The 18,669-nt window shown below is 41.1% G+C and overlaps 3 protein-coding genes across 4 annotated transcripts; 2 read left to right on the top strand and 1 right to left on the bottom strand.

Moving 5' to 3' along the window:
* The first annotated feature begins 760 nt into the window (after nucleotides 1–760).
* zgc:112334 (uncharacterized protein LOC619199 homolog) lies at nucleotides 761–4,093 on the top strand. The gene is made up of 11 exons (XM_044214098.1): nucleotides 761–886; nucleotides 1,322–1,429; nucleotides 1,544–1,640; nucleotides 1,761–1,895; nucleotides 1,994–2,192; nucleotides 2,291–2,422; nucleotides 2,632–2,731; nucleotides 2,852–3,023; nucleotides 3,233–3,377; nucleotides 3,465–3,519; nucleotides 3,629–4,093. The coding sequence occupies exons 1-11, from the start codon at nucleotides 845–847 to the stop codon at nucleotides 3,773–3,775; spliced, it is 1,332 nt and encodes a 443-aa protein (XP_044070033.1). The 5' UTR covers nucleotides 761–844; the 3' UTR covers nucleotides 3,776–4,093.
* Nucleotides 4,094–4,813: 720 nt separating this feature from the next.
* Nucleotides 4,814–7,707, bottom strand: ndufaf3 (NADH:ubiquinone oxidoreductase complex assembly factor). The gene is made up of 5 exons (XM_044214476.1): nucleotides 7,550–7,707; nucleotides 6,059–6,254; nucleotides 5,861–5,927; nucleotides 5,419–5,519; nucleotides 4,814–5,305 (listed from the first exon to the last, which is right to left on the bottom strand). Exons 1-5 carry the CDS (start codon nucleotides 7,636–7,638, stop codon nucleotides 5,201–5,203), a joined length of 558 nt encoding a protein of 185 aa, XP_044070411.1. The 5' UTR covers nucleotides 7,639–7,707; the 3' UTR covers nucleotides 4,814–5,200.
* Nucleotides 7,708–8,531: 824 nt separating this feature from the next.
* On the top strand, nucleotides 8,532–17,599 carry LOC122884242 (NCK-interacting protein with SH3 domain-like). Of its 2 annotated transcripts, none has more exons than XM_044213896.1 (13): nucleotides 8,532–8,915; nucleotides 9,818–9,930; nucleotides 10,018–10,228; nucleotides 10,854–10,929; nucleotides 11,134–11,678; nucleotides 12,580–12,750; nucleotides 13,558–13,644; nucleotides 13,889–14,027; nucleotides 14,142–14,222; nucleotides 14,495–14,623; nucleotides 15,018–15,107; nucleotides 15,190–15,362; nucleotides 15,821–17,599. In XM_044213896.1, the coding sequence occupies exons 1-13, from the start codon at nucleotides 8,745–8,747 to the stop codon at nucleotides 16,043–16,045; spliced, it is 2,211 nt and encodes a 736-aa protein (XP_044069831.1). In that variant the 5' UTR covers nucleotides 8,532–8,744; the 3' UTR covers nucleotides 16,046–17,599. The 2 variants fall into 2 exon arrangements, with proteins under 2 accessions (XP_044069831.1, XP_044069840.1); XM_044213905.1 differs by having other exon boundaries at nucleotides 8,533–8,915; nucleotides 11,137–11,678.
* The last annotated feature ends 1,070 nt before the right edge of the window (nucleotides 17,600–18,669 follow it).

Raw genomic sequence — 18,669 nt, forward strand, 5'->3', positions numbered from 1 at the left:
ATCTAAACAAACAGATGTACACATTCTGCGCTATACAAAGGTGCTACATTTTTGACAACATAAACACATATTTTAAAAACGTTAAAGATTAAACCAGTTAGGGCTTCTTGTCATGTTTCATATGTCTATGAGTTATTAGTAGTTCCACCAAAGAGACATGTCCCCTCTAAACTGTTCCAGTGGTTTATTTAAATAACTGTTCGAGGCCCAAACAGGTAAAATTATCCAATATTTTACCAAAAAAGAGCAAAGATTAGAGAAAAGTTCAAATAAATGAAAACATTTTTGTGTAGCAGAACTTTATTTGTTTTTCTTTCATCTCCCATGAATTATCTTATGACCTCTCAGATTTATCATGTGACCCTTTGGAGGGGGCTGACCCTTAGGTTGGGAACCAGTTAAAACTAGCTCCACCTCAACCAGCTACAACAGTTAAATGCTGCTTATGCGTGCATGCATCAGTATTAAGAATCTGATAATGTTATATATAATAAATATATCAGTCACATAGGAAATATAACTGCAGAACCAGTACTTTTACTTTTGATACTTTTGATACTTTTGGTACATTTTGCTGATAATACTTATGTACAGTCTAATCTAATCCAATCTCTCTCTCTCTCTCTCACACACACACACACACACACACACACACATACACACACACACACATGCATAGATGTGCTAGTGTTAAGAGGATTATTGCAAAGCAAACACAAAGCAATTACTGTCACTTGTCATCATCAGACTTGCCCCCCACACACACACACACACATTCACAATACTGCAACAGGCTACACTCAGGAAAAGCACTCAGTGAGAAACAAGTGGAGAGACTGTTAGCATGCAGGAATATGATATTATTGTGCTTGGAACTGGACTTAAGGTAAGAAAACTTTATTTAATTTATTGTAAAATAAGTAGCCTACTGTGTGAGGCGCAGTAATAGGAATCTATAGCTACAAATTGAGGATTAGTGCTATGACTGATACCTACATTTTATTCGCATGTGCAGAGAAATGAATAATCCCTCAGAACAAGGAGAGAACCTAAAAATATACTGAATGAAACCCGTTCTTTCATTTGTTCCCTGAACTATTCTTACTCTTGAATAGTTTAAAGTATAAGCGGTCGGAAAGTTTGTTCCTGAGTAAAATGGTCACACTTTTACTCATCATTCACGTGCAGACCTTCTGAGCTCCTGTTGATGTTTAAGGGATTTACATCAATTAAATGACATCATCATGCTAGTCTTGATCTACAGATGCACAGTGCCAACTGCTGTCCTGCACCTTACTGTCAACCCCCCTGTCTGTCTCAGGAATGTGTCCTTTCTGGTTTAATGTCTCAAAGTGGGAAAAAGGTTCTTCACATTGACAAGAATCCATACTATGGAGGAGAGAGTGCATCCATTTCTCCCCTTGAGGAGGTGTGTTCACACAAACACCACATGAGCAGACACGCACATCCTCCATTTCACAAAGTAGCTGCTGCATTGCTGCTTTGTGGTGTTGATTAATATAATATGTTTCTATATTTACAGCTGTACAAGAAGTTTAAGGTTCCAGGTCCTGCCAAGTCTATGGGCCGTGGAAAAGAGTGGAACATTGACCTTATCCCCAAATTTTGTCTTGCCAACGGTGAGAGCCTTGTGCTATTCGTCTGGACTTGTGATTTGTGCAACACATTTTGTATGCATTATTTCAGTGTAAATAAGTGCACCGTCAAATTCTGCAGCCTCTGCTGTGTCTTTGCATTAGGTCAGCTGGTGAAAATCTTGGTGCACACTGATGTTACTCGGTATCTGGACTTCAAACTTGTTGAAGGCAGCTATGTATACAAAGCAGGCAAACTGCACAAAGTCCCCGGCACAGAGGAAGATGCCCAAGCTTCAGGTGATGAACAAAGTTGTTGCAAAGATTTTTCCAGAATTTTCTATGCATATGTATTTAACCTCCATTTGATAATGTTCAATAAAACATTTATATTTCAGATCTGATGGGCATGTTTGACAAGAGAAGGTTCAGGAAGCTGCTGCTCTTTGCCCTGAACTTTGACGTGAGAAACCCCAGGACCTACCAGGACGTGGATCCTTACAAAACAACCACACGGGACCTGTTCTGCCGCTTTGACCTGGGACTAGATGTTATGGAGTTCACAGGTCATGCCATAGCCTTACACAGCAGCGAGAGGTCAGTCACAGGAACTTACAAAAAAAAAAATGATGACAGATGATCCTTTATGTCAAAACCTGCTTGGTCTCATTTACTGTCTCCTGGTGACCCTGTAGTTATCTGGACCAGCCGTGTTTGGAAACCATCAGACGGATCAGGCTGTACTCTGAGTCTCTGTCCCGCCACAACACCAGTCCATACATCTACCCTGTGTACGGGCTGGGAGAACTACCACAGGGATTTGCCAGGTTACAAAATAATTACTCTGATTCATTCCTGAATACTTAACATATATCACGATACATAGCACTGTCAGAAGATGGCCTTCTAGATGTTGTAATATTTATTTTTTTACTGTCACTCAGTTGTGTTAAATGTCCATGGATACAGTCAGAGAATGCAGTCACTATGGATCATGTTCGGTTCATATTATCCAACCTGCTTCTGTGTGTTTCAGACTGAGTGCAGAGTACGGAGGAACTTTCCTGTTGAACAGAGCAGTGGATGAGATTGTGATGGAGAACGGCAAAGTGAAGGCTGTGAAATCTGAGGGGAAGGCAAGTGTATTTACGAAAAGGGAAGGGTAGAGAAGTTGCAAAGAGGTTGGGATGTTTGGAGAAAATGTCCAGTAGCACAGTTGTGCACTCAGTGATTTTGTCTTCCTATCTCTTTAACAGTTGTTCCACTGTAAGCAGCTTATCTGCGACCCCTGCTATGTTCCTAATCGAGTGAGGAAAGTGGGGCGTGTGATAAGAGCCATCTGTTTATTAAATCATCCAGTTAAAAACACCCACGAGGCCAACTCCTGTCAAATCATCATCCCTCAAACACAACTCAACAGGAAATCAGGTATTTTGTTAGTTTTCTGCTAAAAAACATGAAAAATAAACCAAACTTTTATTTGTAGTGCTTCCACTTCACTATTACCATATTACATATATGTGTGTTGAAGTCCACAAATTGCAAAGAAAGGATTTTGGCAGATTTATTTCTAGAAAAAGTTGATCACACTGACTTATAATTAATTTTAAAAAAGCCCTTATCTTTTGTCCATGCAGACATTTACATATCTGTAGTGTCCTACGCCCACAATGTGGCCTCAGACGGGGTGTACATTGCCACAGTGAGCACGACTGTAGAAACCAGCAACCCAGAGAAAGAAGTTCAGCCAGGGCTGGAGCTTCTCGAGCCCATCATGCAAAAGTTAGTGACACTTTTAAGTCTTTAATTTTACTCTTTGTAAAATGACATTTTAATTGATGTTATTTCCTGTCACCACCTTGAATCTAGATTTGTTTCAGTCAGCAACCTGCTGGTTCCCAATGAAGATGGAAAGAAGAGTCAGGTAATAAGGAGATTCCTCCACAAGATTTTCTGTACAAACAAATAAAAAATTAAATAAAGTGGAATGAAGTCCGGCGGGTCAGATTTCTCCCCTCTCCTGTCTTCACTAGATTTTTGTGTCCCGCTCGTATGACGCAACAAACCACTTTGAGACTGAATGTGAGGACATCAAAGACATGTATCACCGGATCACAGGAGCAGAGCTCTGCTTGGGAGGATCACAGAGACACCAGTCTCACAACTCTGATGATGACTGAGAAAAACTTTCAACATTAGGACCAAATAATTCAACATCTGGGAGGCCATAATGACGTAATGGACGATTAGACTACTGCACAGCTGTAAAGCTGAGGGTGTTATGTAGCATGTAGAGTGAATTGAGAGTGTACTACGTAATGTTGGATGTCTTTTTTGTCCTCTAATTTGTTTGCTATAATTTCTCCCTATTGTGAAATTCTGTAAAACATGACGTTGCTAAGTAAAACATCTTTTTCTTTTGTCAATCCTGCATTTGCAGTGTTTTGGTATGACACAAAGTAATACTCTGCAACCATCAATACAACTTTCCTGCTACAGAGTTCTTAGGTTTTATGGTTAACACCACCAAAGTAAAATCCTGAGCACACTGTCTTTTGTAACAATCAAAATTCCTCTTACATTTGCCTATTAACTCGTCAATGTAATTAACTCTTAAGTAATTGGACGTATCATTTCTATAAATGGGCAAACGTGACCTAACTGGAGCCAGTTTGATTGGAAATGTTTGGGTTTTTTTTTTTCTTTAAGCACCAATCAGTGCCACAATTTCTCAGCAGCAGCAGGTGAAAGTAATCCTGCAGCATCCTGCATGTGAATGACAGGGATTTAAACATTCAGACCGACACTGAGAATGTGGCACAGAGGCAGATGATTAGAGATGATGTGCAGAGGACTTATGGAGCTTACGTGTGAGAAGGACAAAGCCACAGAATTATGTCATGTGCTTCACACAGGCAGCTTGTTTGATGGCAGCGCTGCTGGAGGAAGAGGACGGACAGACGCACGAGTAAAGAGGCTTAACCAAAAGAAGGACAGTCACCACCGACACCTCGGGTAGAGGGGCTGGAACATATTCACACACAAAGAACATTTTTTTTTTTTTTTTTTTTTTTTTTTTTTTTTTTACACACAGATCCCTTTTATCTGCTGCACGGACAATAGCAACTCTTCTGTGTGTCTTTAAACAAATAAACCGTGTAGGTGTCATTATACATTTATGCTCTGCATGAAAACACATTCAATTCATGACACTTGAGTTATTGTTTGTTGCATATAAAGCTTTTAAATATATATTTCATACACATAACACAGTATTTCTACACAAGAATACTGTTACACTTTATTACAGTCTAATTCTCCATCATGGGTGTCCTCACTTGAGCACTTGTGCACCCTTTATATGCACTCAAGCACACTCACACTCACTTCTACACACTAGATTTCAAAGCATTTGTTAGAACTCTGTCTGCTTTTAACACCAAAAAATAACAGTTGTAACCAAATACAGGGATCGTTTCTTCAGAGTTTGTTCCTTTGGAAGCTTTGTGCAGAAGTAGAATAACAGGCCTGAGAGCATTCATAAGCCTCTGACCTCCATCTGCAGAAATCAGTGCTAGTCTCTGTTGACTTCACAACACTTATTATTATTGTGTCACTTCCAGTGCCGTGCTGATAGGAGGAGGGATCAGACCAGCGGCCGCCACTCTTCTCTCACTTGTCAGGAAGTTGAAGGTTGCACATGCATTTGGCTGCAAAACGGCAGAGATGAAGACAGTCAGAAAGTCTTCCCGTCTTTGTTAAAGTAAGCCTTTCATGCTGTCAGGAAGAGCATATGCACTTTACTACACTGGGCATACTTTACCGTGTCTTGCACCTCCACAGCGATGCCTTTACTCTTGAGTAGAGCAAGAACTGAGGGGTTAATTCGTTCAAGCCGTGCGCCCGTGCCCAGCACAAGAATCTCTGCATACACAACGACAAGAAAATAAGTGAAATGACATGCATCAGGATTTGTTTTCTTCAGTTAAATACACCATGTATAAACCTAGATGAGTGACCTGAATAACTGTGTGGAAAATCATAGTGAATGCAGTTGCTTTCATACGGGACACACAGGGTCACCGAATGAGTGAATATCTTTTGGCAAAATGGTGCTCATCCCTCCAGTGGAGTTCAAAGACTTTTAAGAATCTATGCGAAAAAGCAATTAAGCTGTTCTGGTGGCTTGTGGTGGCCGCACACTTTATATTGGGGTTTCTTTCATTTGTCACCCACCTGTATATCAGAGTGCTTTTACTTTTTACCTATTCTTGGTTCAAGCATGTGGAAAAGTGAGACACTTTCTTCTGTGATGTCTTTATAACTGCCAACCTGCAGAGAGAGAGAAAAGAGAGAGATTTAAAACAATTTAAAAAACGCAGATAGCTGTTTAAATTTAATACAAAGCAGTACATGACACAACAAACTAAGAGCTGTGAAGGTAGACTGGATATTGATCTCACATTCCACTGGAGGATAGCAGGAGGCAGCACAGCACAGGGACCAAACACTTTGTTGCCGTCAATGTTGAATCCTTGGGAACTGTAGGTGTGGATCATGATCCCACTGCCCGGCTCCTTCTGCATGACGGACACCGTGGTGCGCTGGTACATTTCATCATCACTGGGACCCAATCTATGTGCACGAGACAGAAATGGGCTGGAACAAAAGACAGGTAAACTAATTTAGAACCAATACCATGTTAAGTACACGAGACTGGTCATTTTCTATTAATATTACAAAGAGTGCTTGTGGCCTGAAAAACTGTGGGCATGAAACAGTCTCTGTAATGATGTATTTATTGTACAGGTCTTATCTCTGTACATTCTCCATCACTTTACATTTCAAAAAAAAAAAACCGGGCTGCACTACAGAACTGTTGCCATGTGGCCCAGTTTAAAAGCCAAAAATCTAATGCCAAGCTACTGACAGCTACAAGCCTGTTTCTGCAGAAATGAGGCCGACGAGACACAAACATTTCTGCTTTTTTGCAACAAATTTTAGCCTAACTTTTTCTTCCTGACTGTTGATGCAAATTCAGCAATCTTTTGTTTTTGAAATGTGAAGCACTGCACTGTAGTCAACGGGAGTCATGAGGTGACCTGGCCTGAAGACAGTGTGAATGTAATACTTGACTCCACCAGGTGGAGCCAGAGATGATGTCTGATGGGCTAACAGGCTTAGAGCTTGTTCCTAATGGGAATCATGGAGTTATAATTGGGGGTGCGCACATTAAAAAAACAAACTCTAAGCAGAAGATAGAATGGCACTTACAAACATCACATTACATTAACATTGACTATATCCCAAGACAACCATATATGTCTTCACAAAGTAATTAAGTAACCATCAATCACAGGTGTCAACATTTAAAGTGTAAAACAATATGAGTCAGACTGAAACAAAAAGAGAAAGAAAAAAAACAGAAATAACAAAATAATATTTTTTGTTATATGTTTGTTATTTTATTGTTTGGCTACAGTCGATGGCTTCACTATTTCCTGTCATTTTCTAGACCTAATGATTAGCAGATAAATAAAAAGAGATAATAATCGGGTGATTAACCGATAATGAAAATAATGGTTAGTTGCAGCCCTCATGCAGTTCTAACTGTACTAGTGAACAAACAGGATCCATGATATAATACAGTGTAAATCCACACAGAACATGACTGTGATAGTGATTGTAATAATGCATTTTTTTCTGGGAATAACGCTGTGCAAAATATGGAACAAAACTAATATTACCTCTGTTGAATAAAACAAACTTGTAATCGAGCATCTCAAACTCTTGTGACAGTACAGGCATTTCATAACAATAACATGACGCTCGTCTCCCAGGCTCACTCAGAGGGGAGGAAAGTCGAAATTAGGGACAGTTGCCTAAGCGACCACACCGAGTTTAAGTCTTCCACTTAAATGAGGCACAAGTAAATAAATGAGAAACTACCATACCTTGAGAAAGCGGGCACTGCCCTGGAGGAGAAGAGAAACCCCTGTGTTGATCTCTGAAGGAGGAATCTGGCACACACCGCACTGGCCATGTTAATGGAGCACACCAGCCGGCGACAGACAGGGGGGACAGGATTCAGTGTAACACCAGCCGCTTGTTTCCGGTGTTGTCGTGTAACGCAAAATCGAACAGTCACCGGCTAAATGCTAAGCTACTTGATGCCCTAGCTAACATAGCTAATGTTACACATTGACATGTGTCTCATTCTGTTCCCCAAACTGAAATAACTGTTACATGGGAGCCGCCACATATTGAGTTAACCCACAACACAATAAAATGATCAGAAGTTAATTAAAAGATGCACTAGTTAGTATCTTGTATTTCCCTTATTAAACCCAAATAAGTGCATTTCAAGACTCTGGATCCTTGCAATGAACTCCTACTCAGTTTGGACTATACAGTAATTTATGTGTGTAATAATATTGAATCTCAGAACATTTATTTTTAAGTTTATTTGCTAATGATTGTCTCTCAAGTTCCATCTGATTGTCCCAAATATTTCTCTTAAAGAGGTGAAATTTGGTTTAATTTAGAGAAAAATGTAACATTACTGTGTAAAAAGCTTTAGCTCAGTGTAATACTGAGTAGTAGTTTGGAATATGAATGGAGTTTGTACTGTACACAATGGCTGAGATATAAATACAGTTGATACTAAATCTTCATAACTCATAAAGTATATAACAGTTGTCAAGAAAAGTCACAGCACCCATCTACAAATAATTACACAATTTCACATATCTGGTAGCAATAAAATGGTACAAATCAAAGGTTCTTTGAAACCATGTTTTTAAGGAATGGATGATTTTATATTTTATGAAATCTTTATGATGATGATGATGATGCTGTACAGCAATCACTCTTATTCAGGATCGACGGCTCTGCCTTTGATTAAAATGCCTGGGGGGCGTGTTCACGGAGTAACAGCGCCCCCTGCGGTGTTTACTGGCAGCAGTCACAGGTCAGATGATCCGAGCTACATTGTAAATAGACAGCAGTGGTCCGCCGTGGCCATGCCTTCATAGCCTCTTTAAATCACCTCCAGCAGAGCAGATCTTCCCTCTCGGAGACGCCCTATCTTCCGTCACCGGTTCTCTGGCTGTTTCGAGTCATTTCGGCGCGTTAAAGTGTTGTTAAAGTATGTACCGGTCTCTGTACGCCTTCCGATCCGCCGAGCCCAACTCGCTGCACTTCGCGGCCGGAGAAAGCTTCCTAATCTTGGAGAGGAGCAACAAACACTGGTGGCTGGGGTCCCGCTGCAGCTCGGGGGAAACCGGCTACATCCCAGCCTCATACATCGAAAAAATACAGGTAAACGCCACTTTCTGACCTGGGTGTTTTTCTCTTGTTTGTCTCAGTGAATACAAGCGGTGACCATGTCGCATCATGAGGTGAAGCGAAATCTAGTGAGTGCGTAGTAACGTTGATGGGCTCGAGAGAGACTCCAGTTTATGTACTGCACTGCAGGCCACGTTGAAGCTGACTGCTGATTATTGTCAGGAAGAAAATGCATGCTTGCAGAAGAACCCATAAATTATTGGAGGGGTTGCATTATGTCGGGGACATGGCCTTCTGCAGTGCAGCTGCTCACTGCGACATAGAGGAGGTGTAGGATAGGACAGGAAAGTAGTCAGGAAAGGATGGGGTATGACAGGATAGGACAATACGGGATAGAAAAGGATTTGAGACAGGGCAGATCCAAAGGCAAGGCCACCAAGACAGAAAGAAAGACATTGTTTCTGCTCAAATTAAAATCATCTGTTATCTCTTTTGTATTATCAAGAATCATTCTCAACTATCCTTGTGATTGGTAAATAAGTAGCTACTCCATTTCACATAGCTTTTGGGTTTTCTCTCAGTCACACCCACACTTGCTCTACAATGAGGAGACTCCTTTTTCCAAGCATCCAGACTTACAGTGAACTAGTCACAGCATGTATTTTGTAAAATCACAGGCTCACACACTGGCAGGATAGGAATGCTCTCTCCTGTTGTTAAAGACATTGGCTGTGGAGGTTTAATGAGCCTGAATGTGAGGCCTCAAGGAGCACGCGTGACTCTGCTTAAAAGGCTGTTTTTGTTAGATAACTGCCCTAGTTTGTTTCTGCCCGGAGTCACACATGTCCCCAAGCCATAATTCTCTTCTCTTTTGTTTAAAGTTTAATAATTATGTTAATGAATATTTAATTTGCTTTTCTCCTCCTCCCCTACAGGCTCCAGAGCAGGATGAGGTGTTGCAGTCTATTGACAGAGCGATCGAAGGAATCCACAATGTGGCCTTAAAAAATGGAGGCAAATACAATCTGGAGCAGAGAGATGTTCTACAGTGAGTCCAAATGCACATAATAAACTTGAGAGAATATATAGATACTGACATGTTCTGTATATGAATCCTTATTCTCCTCCGTTGTAGGAAGTTGATCCATCACAGAAAGGAGACCCTTGCGCGACGAAGTTCCTCGTCGTCCGGTCACAAACAAGGCCTCCCGTCTTCCAGCAGTGAAATATCTCTCAGCCAGACTCCTCCTCCACCCAATGGCCTTAACCGAGACTTTGGACGACAGGGGAGCGTGCCGTTATCAGGAAGCATGGACAATATGCAGGGAGAGCAGGGCTTTTACCAGGTACCACACTCAAGCAGTACACATTTAAATCTTTTATTTGAATCTAATATACAGGATTCAAATATCTAGAGAGGTTTCATAACTTTTACATTGTGGGTTATAGACTTATTCCTTTACTGCTTTCTTTATATATTGTCATCTCTCTCTATTCTTCTTCCTGTAAAGCACTTCTAATGGCTGTTTTGAAAAGTGCTTTATAAATAAAGTTTGCGTGCTTGTTTGCAATTGTAACTCACTGATGATCCGTTTGTGAACAGGCTGCCAAGTATTAAACACCACTAATCTACATTCATATCCTACCTCACAGATATTTGCAACCAGGGATTGATACTTGATCAGTTTATCAGACAAAGTTTCATCCGTGTCAAAAACACAGCCCATCTTTAGGATTAAAACGTCTCTTCGGCCTTCATTGATAAAAACAATAGCAGGAGATGTTGCAGAATAGATCACGAGAGATATTAAACCATCCTCATTAATTATATCTCATGGTAACACCTCTGTGACAGCAATGACAATTAAATCAACAATACGCTCATGTCGTACAGTATAGAACTATACACACAATATGCCCTCACATGACCCTGTATATAGTCAGTTTCACCTCCTGCGCCCCCTCCTGCAGGTGCCTCCTCAACCTCGGCGTGCGGCTCCGATCACTCCACCTCCCCCTGAGAAACAGCGAAACAGCCGGCGTCCAGGTTAGAGCTCAGAGAGCAGCACTGTATTCACAGCATTACTTACAAGTTTATTACAGTCTCACAGGTTACAGCGCAGCGTGTTTGCTGCTGCTTTTAGCTGATGCTACCTGCTGCAGCTCTGTACTTCACAAACACACTCTATTCTTAGTCAGGTCATTCCTGTTCACTCTCCTCTCTGTAACTGGAGCTCTCTCTCTCTCTCAGCAGAGCCGGAGGTCCCCTCCAGAGGGTCCTCTCTCCCTCCGTCCCCTGCTCCGTCCCTCTCAATCAGCACCGCCTCTTTGGAGTCTGGCTCCTCCCACTCACCAGTCTCCTCTGATGTCAGTCTGCCGAGTGTTGCCAGCACCCCCCCTCCTCCTGTGCCATCCCGTGTGAAGCCCCCTGCACCGCCTCCAGACGTGCTTCCCTCTGACTCTCCTCCACAGCCAGCTCCTGCGAAGAAGAGCCCGGCTCCACAGCCTCCCCAGCCCACCCCTCCTTTACAGCTCGCTGTGGAGGACCAGCCGGAGAGTGAATGGCCCGTTGCCCCCCCGTCTGTCGCTGAAAGCCCTCCTGGCAGCCCCACTACCCCTGAGCCGGTTCCCATGACTATTGGCGCTGAACTGATCGAGCTGGTACGGAAGAACACGGGCTTGAGTTACGAGCTGTCGCGGGTCGCTGTCGGCGTGGTGGTCGGCCATCTGCAGACGGCCTTACCTCAAGCCTCCTCTGCTTTGGAGCAAGTTCTCCTCTCACTGGTGGAGAGCAAGGTCAGATTTGTTTTCGTTACATCATGTGGATTCGGGCATCCTGGAGCCTCACCAGCTTAAAGGAGAATACCGGTGGTGTTTAGAGTTACAGCTCAGTCTGCATTTAGCTGACATTCATCAGAGTCGTTTTGAGCCACAGGACAGTTCTCACAGTATCACTCACTCATTTCCTGTTTTTAAACGCAAGCTTTGCTGTGTCAAACCAAGCTTGAAGTGAAGTGCTCATTCTTTCCTGGCAGATGTTTCTGTTTATTCCTCTGGGTTTAAGGTGGTTGATAGTGGGTAGTGTGTAACGTAACCCCAAACAGAAAGTGCTGAAAGCTTTTGGCTGCATCCTGTGTTTACATGGGGACACGTGTGCACACCCCGACCCTGCTCATCCAATTAAAAAGCCTGAAATACTCTGTGGTCTATTAGAGGTCTCTTCATTGTGCTTTTAGATATGAAACATTCAACCTGGGCTCAACAAAACCAAATTGAGGGTTGTAGCTCAGATGATTGTCAAGCTTGTATATGTTGTTTTTATAACTTTTTTAAAATTAATTACAGAGAATAGCCTCTTCCGAAGGTTGGAAAAAAGCGTTTATCTCCAACTATGCAGCCTGCATGCAGACACCCTAATGTAGAGCAGAGAGGCATCCAAGATGATAAAACTTTTAAGAACACCGGTATTATCCTTTTAAAGCTGCTCTAATCAACATTTTTATATTATAAATGGATGAAGTTACTATTTATAATGTGAAAGGGGTTGTTCATGGTGACGAACCTACAGAAATCATCACCTGACTGTTAGTTCTGAGTTCCCATTGTAAAACTAAACACACATTAGAAAATGTTCTTCTACTGCTATTTCAAGTTGTAGCAGAATTGTGTATGTCATGATGTTTTAATGTCTCTGTAGGATTTTAGTGCAGCGCTGCCACAGGGTCAGGTGTGTCACGATGAACAGAGGCTGGAGGTGATCTTCAGCGACCTCGCCCGTCACCGGGACGATTCCCAGCAGCGTAGCTGGGCACTTCATGAAGACCACGCTCTCATCGCCTGCTACCTGGAGGAGCTGCTGAAGATACTGGTATGATGCAGGCAGCTGTTTAACCTCTCGCTCCTGTAACAATGCATGTTCGTAACACAGGTGTCTGTTTTCTGATTGAAGTGTAAGAAGGCGAGTAAAGTCCTGACTGACTGTGTCACACATGTAAAGCATTAAATTAAAGAAGCGGGATTGTAACAAAAACAAGAACAGCAAACTTTACAAAACAGAAATAACTTCATCTTATAAACACACAAGAACTCTTGTGGTCCAACACGAGTCATTATGTAATAATATGCGCAGTAATGGTGAACTGAAACCTTTTCTACAATGCACAGTAATGTAACATGTTTAAATGCACTGAAAAAAAGAAGAGATACAAAAAGAAGATTAAAGTAAAAGTGAAGTCTTGCCAGGAGAGACACTAATTATAGATAGGACAAGAGTTTCCCAGCTGATATTGCTGGATTATCCTCATCATTATAGTATGAAATGTTTTCTCTTGGGATGAATCTGTGATGTGCCCACAGGACCCCGTCCAGATGTTGTACTGTAAATACCAGACATGTTTGATAGGATCAGAGCAGCTCAGACGACTTTACAAATCCAACAGTGTGGTTAAAGACTGAATCTGTAAACTCTTCAGGCTGCCAAATATTCTTTGTTGGCAGTTTGTCCTGACCAAAAGATCAGATCATGGTTGGGATGTCCAGATGAGTTGTTAATGCGTTCCATAATTCTCTGGTGTGTTCAGGGACCACGACTGTCAAGCAGATTATGAAGTTACATACTTATGATGCTATTATATCATTGCTGTTACAACAAAAAGCTGTTTTTTTCCCTCCTCAGACTGATGCAGATCCAGAAGTGTGTAAGAGGATGTGCAAGGCCAACCACTATGAGAATGTGCTGTCTCTGGTTTCATATTATCAGATGGTAAGACAAAATACCTCTGAAAGAACTTTCTTTTTATTTCCCTTGTAGCTGAATTGCACATGTATGGGTTGAACAATAATATTCTTTATGTTTTTGTTGCTGAATGCATAAGAGTTCATTCAGTTTCAATCAGTGTGGCCTCAGTGGAAGTTGAACCTGCATCTTTACAGTGTTAGTGAGCATGTTGGTGATGTTCAGTGTATGGTCGGCGTTGGCTTATTGTTGCCATCATGTGACCGTGCAGGAGCATCGCGTATCTTTGCGGCTGCTGCTGCTCAAAGTGTTTGGAGCGATGTGCAGCCTGGATGCTGCTCTCATCTCCACCTTCCTTAACTCCATCCTCTCCATGGAGTTGGCCAGGGACCTACAGACTGACATACAAGGTGAAAATATTTACTTTTCGCTGTCTCCTGTTCATGTGTAGTAGCACTCCCAAAGATTAATATGATCCATGATTACTCTGATTTACAATTTCTTGCCTGTTTTTCTTTCCTCAGAACACCAGAAGATGTGTTACACAGCTTTGGTACTTACTATGATCTTCTCAATGGGCGAACAGGTGCCATATCATCACTATGGTATGGTGTATATATAAAGCTGCTGTGTTACAACACATTTTAACAGCTGTATATTGTACCTCTGCACAAAGAAACAGAGCATCGCTTATGAGCAATGTTGATTCTTCCAGTGAAAAACGACTTTGTGTTTAGCTTCATGACAATGTGACAGATTATAAAAGCTTTTCCCAACCTAACCTGGTCAAGAAGTTTGACATGCCTGCAATTAAAGGCGTATTAAAGGGATAATGTGTTCTTGTGTTAGACATAATCCTGACCCTCCCTGCTTTCAGAACACTTGAATGCTGACTTTGTTGCATTTCTGCTGGGTGTGGTGGAGGACGGGCTTCCCACTGATCCCACAGAGCAGCTGCCTGACATCTTCCTGAACCTGCTGCTGGCCTTCAACCTGCACCACACAGGTGAGAACATCTGCCGTAGACCTTTTTCACAGAGGACATTTTGACATGTCATAGCAGGAAACGCACAGCAAAAGTATAAATAATAACATTAATGATGGCTGCATTACATTTACGTTTAATTCCAGGGTCCTGGTATTGTGCACGCTGGCTCACCGACAAGACTTACAGTGAGGCTGAAATGCAGCAGAGCCATCATTAATGTTTTTAGTAACACCTGTGCTTCTTCTGCTCTGATAAGTCAAAATGTCTGCCTAAAAAGGTCTTTAGGAGCAGTTATGTTCAGCAGAGTTCTACACTGCTATTTTTTTGTTTGTTTCCTGACTCAGCTGACCTACAAAAAAACATGAATTGTTTTACAACAAATACTAATTTGTGTCTGGTCTGTGTCACCCAGCACCCAGCAGCAATGTGATCATGCAGGAGCTGAAGAAGAAAAATGTCAAGATCCTGTCAGAGAAAGTGCTGCTGCTCCTGAACAGAGGCGGTAAAATACCACCGTTTGTCATATTTCTCATTTTGCATCTATGTTTTCTGTCATTACTCACTTTTTGCCCCCTCCTCTCCAGATGACCCTGTGTGTATGTTCAAACACACCCCGCCTGCACCGCACTCGGTGCTCAAGTTTCTGCAGGATGTTTTCGCCAGCCGAGAGACCGCTGACATCTTCTACCGCACTGACATGATGGTGATGATTGATATCGCCGTTCGACAAATATCTGACCTTTCACCTGGAGACAAGGTGAGACCTGGACAACGCCGCACAGCTGCTGATCGTTCTCAGCCTTTAAAGGAATAGTTTCACATTTTGCGAAACACTCCTTTTCGCTACAGACACTCTCACGTTTGCACAGTAAATATGAAGCTACAGCCAGCAGCAGCTAGTCTGGCTCTGTCTAAATTTAACAAAATATGCCCACCAGCACCTCTAAAGATCACAAATTAACACGTTGTATCTCATTTGTTTAATCCACACAAAAAACTAAGTTTAAAATCCAGAAGTTGTGATTTTATGGGGTGTTATTTGCAGGACTATTTCTTCTGTTTAACAGACAGATATGAGAGTATCCTCTCATCTAACTCTCGGCAAGAAAGTGAATAGGCGTATTTCCCAAAATGTTGAACTATTCCTGTAATGATGTATGAACAGCTTGTTTACCTTGTCAGATTATAATCTCTTCTCTTGCCCTCCCTGTGAAGATGCGGATGGAGTATCTCTCCCTCATGCACTCTATAATGCGCTCGACGGATTATCTTGAGCACCAGCACCGCCTGTCTGACCTGCAGGGGGCGCTGCAGATGATTCTCAGGGAGGAGGAAGATCCAGGAGAGGATGAAGGGAACGCTACAGCAAAACAGATGGATAAACTAATTGTACAGCAGATCTACAAGGAGTTCCCACAGATCTGTGAGAACCAGGACTAACCATATCAGTATCATGCTCACACACTGTAGTCTGCTCCCGGGAGGTACAATAAAGCTTGAAAGAAGAAGAACTGACATTTGATGGATTCTGTATTCTGTGCCAACCTGTGCTGAGAGAAGCTAATCAGTTTTGCCAATGTTTTCTTGGACTCATAGTCCAGGGCTGCAGCATGCACATCATGTTGATTTCAGAAAGATCTTGCTGTTTTTCACAACAAAGGGAGTGGGAGGTTGTTGTTTTTTCTTTGGTGGAAGGGAAAAAATATGACAAATGCACAAAAACACTGTGTAGTTTAGTCATACTTGGAGATTAAAAATAGCCAAAATACAGGCCAAACTTTGGAGCTGTTTCACAGTGAAATCCTTGCAATAATTACCTTAAAAATTATACATGAACTAACTGTACGTACTCATAGTATTGTGAAATTAAAGTAACAAACAGGACTAAACCTTATTCTGACCAAAATAACTTTAACCAAATTGATTTTAGAACAAATTCAGAGATTTTAAATGAAAAGGGCAGATTTGAAGTTGTGTTACAGATAGCAGTGCCATTATTTGAACCGTTGTGAGAATACTTTGACCCTTTTATGTGCTTCCCTGTTAGTGGGACCAAACTACTGTGTGTTACTGAGAGTTTCCTTTATAGGGTATTATACTCTTAAAACTGGCTTCCTCTTTCATTAATCCCTTCATTAATAATTAAAATTAAAGTAAAGTAGAACAAGTTTACTATTATAGTGGGGGGGAAAGCCCACTCTGACTCGTGTTATCATTACTAAGCTTTTAGCTGGGTAACTTGCTGCTACATGTTGAGTCTCTCCTGTGGCTCCGTCTGCAGTTTTCTCAGTCTGGTACTTTTGTCTCTTTACTGCTTTTCAAACTCTTAAAGGTGATCGCTCTGTACTCACATATGCAACGTTCCGCAAGCATCAGAAGTCATTGACTGTTTACAGATTAATGTCTGTTGGACTGAAGGGTTTTTGTCCGTATGCTGCATTCATATTCAAACTAACTGTGCTGCAATATGGCTTTATAGCAACTTGTAATATACCGAGTCTTGGCTGACGTGAGCTGCCGCTTCCTGGAGGGAAAAGGTGTTTGGCACTTATTATCTGAGATAATACATTACTCAGTGTTGTTGATTTCCAGTTATTATCTGATGTTCCTACTGAAAATGAAGACAAGGGAGTGGAAATACAGGGCATTTCTTTTATCCCCTTTTAATACTTTAACAGCAACATGTACCTTTTCGCGTTCTTCCCCATGATGTAGTGATTGATGTTGTTCTCCCATCTTACACTTTGACTTATCCTTTTTGTCCCTGGCATAGCTTTCCCAGCTGGAAACATGTTTCTGAGAAGGTAGACACAATCCAGAAGTGATATCAGATTTTAGTTAATGTCCAAGTGTTCATTCATTGATTATTTGTGTGTCTGTTTACAGCGTATGTGAGAGAGGTGAGAGAGGTCTCTTCTTTCCAGGATTAACATTGTCTGCAAAAGTGCTACGACTGTGTTATAATAAAACTAATAAAGCTATATTTTAACAGTGGACGTGGCTGGATTGGTTGTTGAGAGGGTGATTGTGTGACAGTACATTTTGGTAAAGTTTACAACATACTAAAACCTTAATTCAAAGTTTTGTGAACATGTTGTGGGTCACACTCAGATTTAACAAAGATAAGAGCTTGTGTGTTTGTTTCACTATAAACCTTTTGTTTCCATTTATATAAATATATATATATATGTGTGTCTGTGTGCTGTATTAATGAAATGATGGATATACACTTGTGTGCAAAATATCGAAAATTATACATAAAAAAAACAGATTTATGATACATTAAAAGTGAGCCCTGACTGATAGTAATATGCAGGGGACATTTAAAGGCACAATCTGCACAAGCCTGATAAATAATAGATATTATGATTTCTTGTTTAAATGTATAATTTTAATGTTGTAGGTATATACAGTAAATGTGCTCATACTGTATCTTGTATCTTTAGTATCTATATTTTCTCTGTATGTACCTGTTAATTGTAATGTTAATTTTATATTAGGAAATGCATTTCCTGCAGAAAGCAGAGTAATATTGGGTAAAATAAAGTGTAACATGTATAATTTAAATCACGGCCATGAGTTCAGTGTCAGGTAACTGTAAGAAGTAAAAACAATTTAAGTCTTAAGGGAAGTGTAAGCATTAAATGGAGTTACTGTCAGTGAATTCAAGTTTACAAAAAAGGAGATGAGGTGTCAATTGAAGTGTAAGATGTAAAAGATGTGACTTATGAGCTGAAGTTAGGAGGCGGGGGGAATCTAAATTGTCTTAAAAAATAAGAGGCGACAACGTGATAAAGAGAGAAGAGGAATTTAGTTTATCAACAGTTCAAAGATGAGAGAGTTCCCAACTGACAAAAAAAGCTTAACAGTAATACACCAATCAGAAACAGGCAGAAACTGCTGGATATGTAATCAATCATCAAAATTAGCTGTGTGTTACTGTATGTGGGAGCTGAAACCTGAAACAGCTGACGGTTTGAAAATAAAGATTATTTTTTTGACAGCTTTATTTTGATAGGGCAGTAGAGATGGACAGGAAACGAGATAGTTAAAAACAGTAAAGT

This window comes from Siniperca chuatsi, linkage group LG2 (genome assembly GCF_020085105.1).
Source record: "Siniperca chuatsi isolate FFG_IHB_CAS linkage group LG2, ASM2008510v1, whole genome shotgun sequence".
Taxonomy (NCBI): domain Eukaryota; kingdom Metazoa; phylum Chordata; class Actinopteri; order Centrarchiformes; family Sinipercidae; genus Siniperca; species Siniperca chuatsi.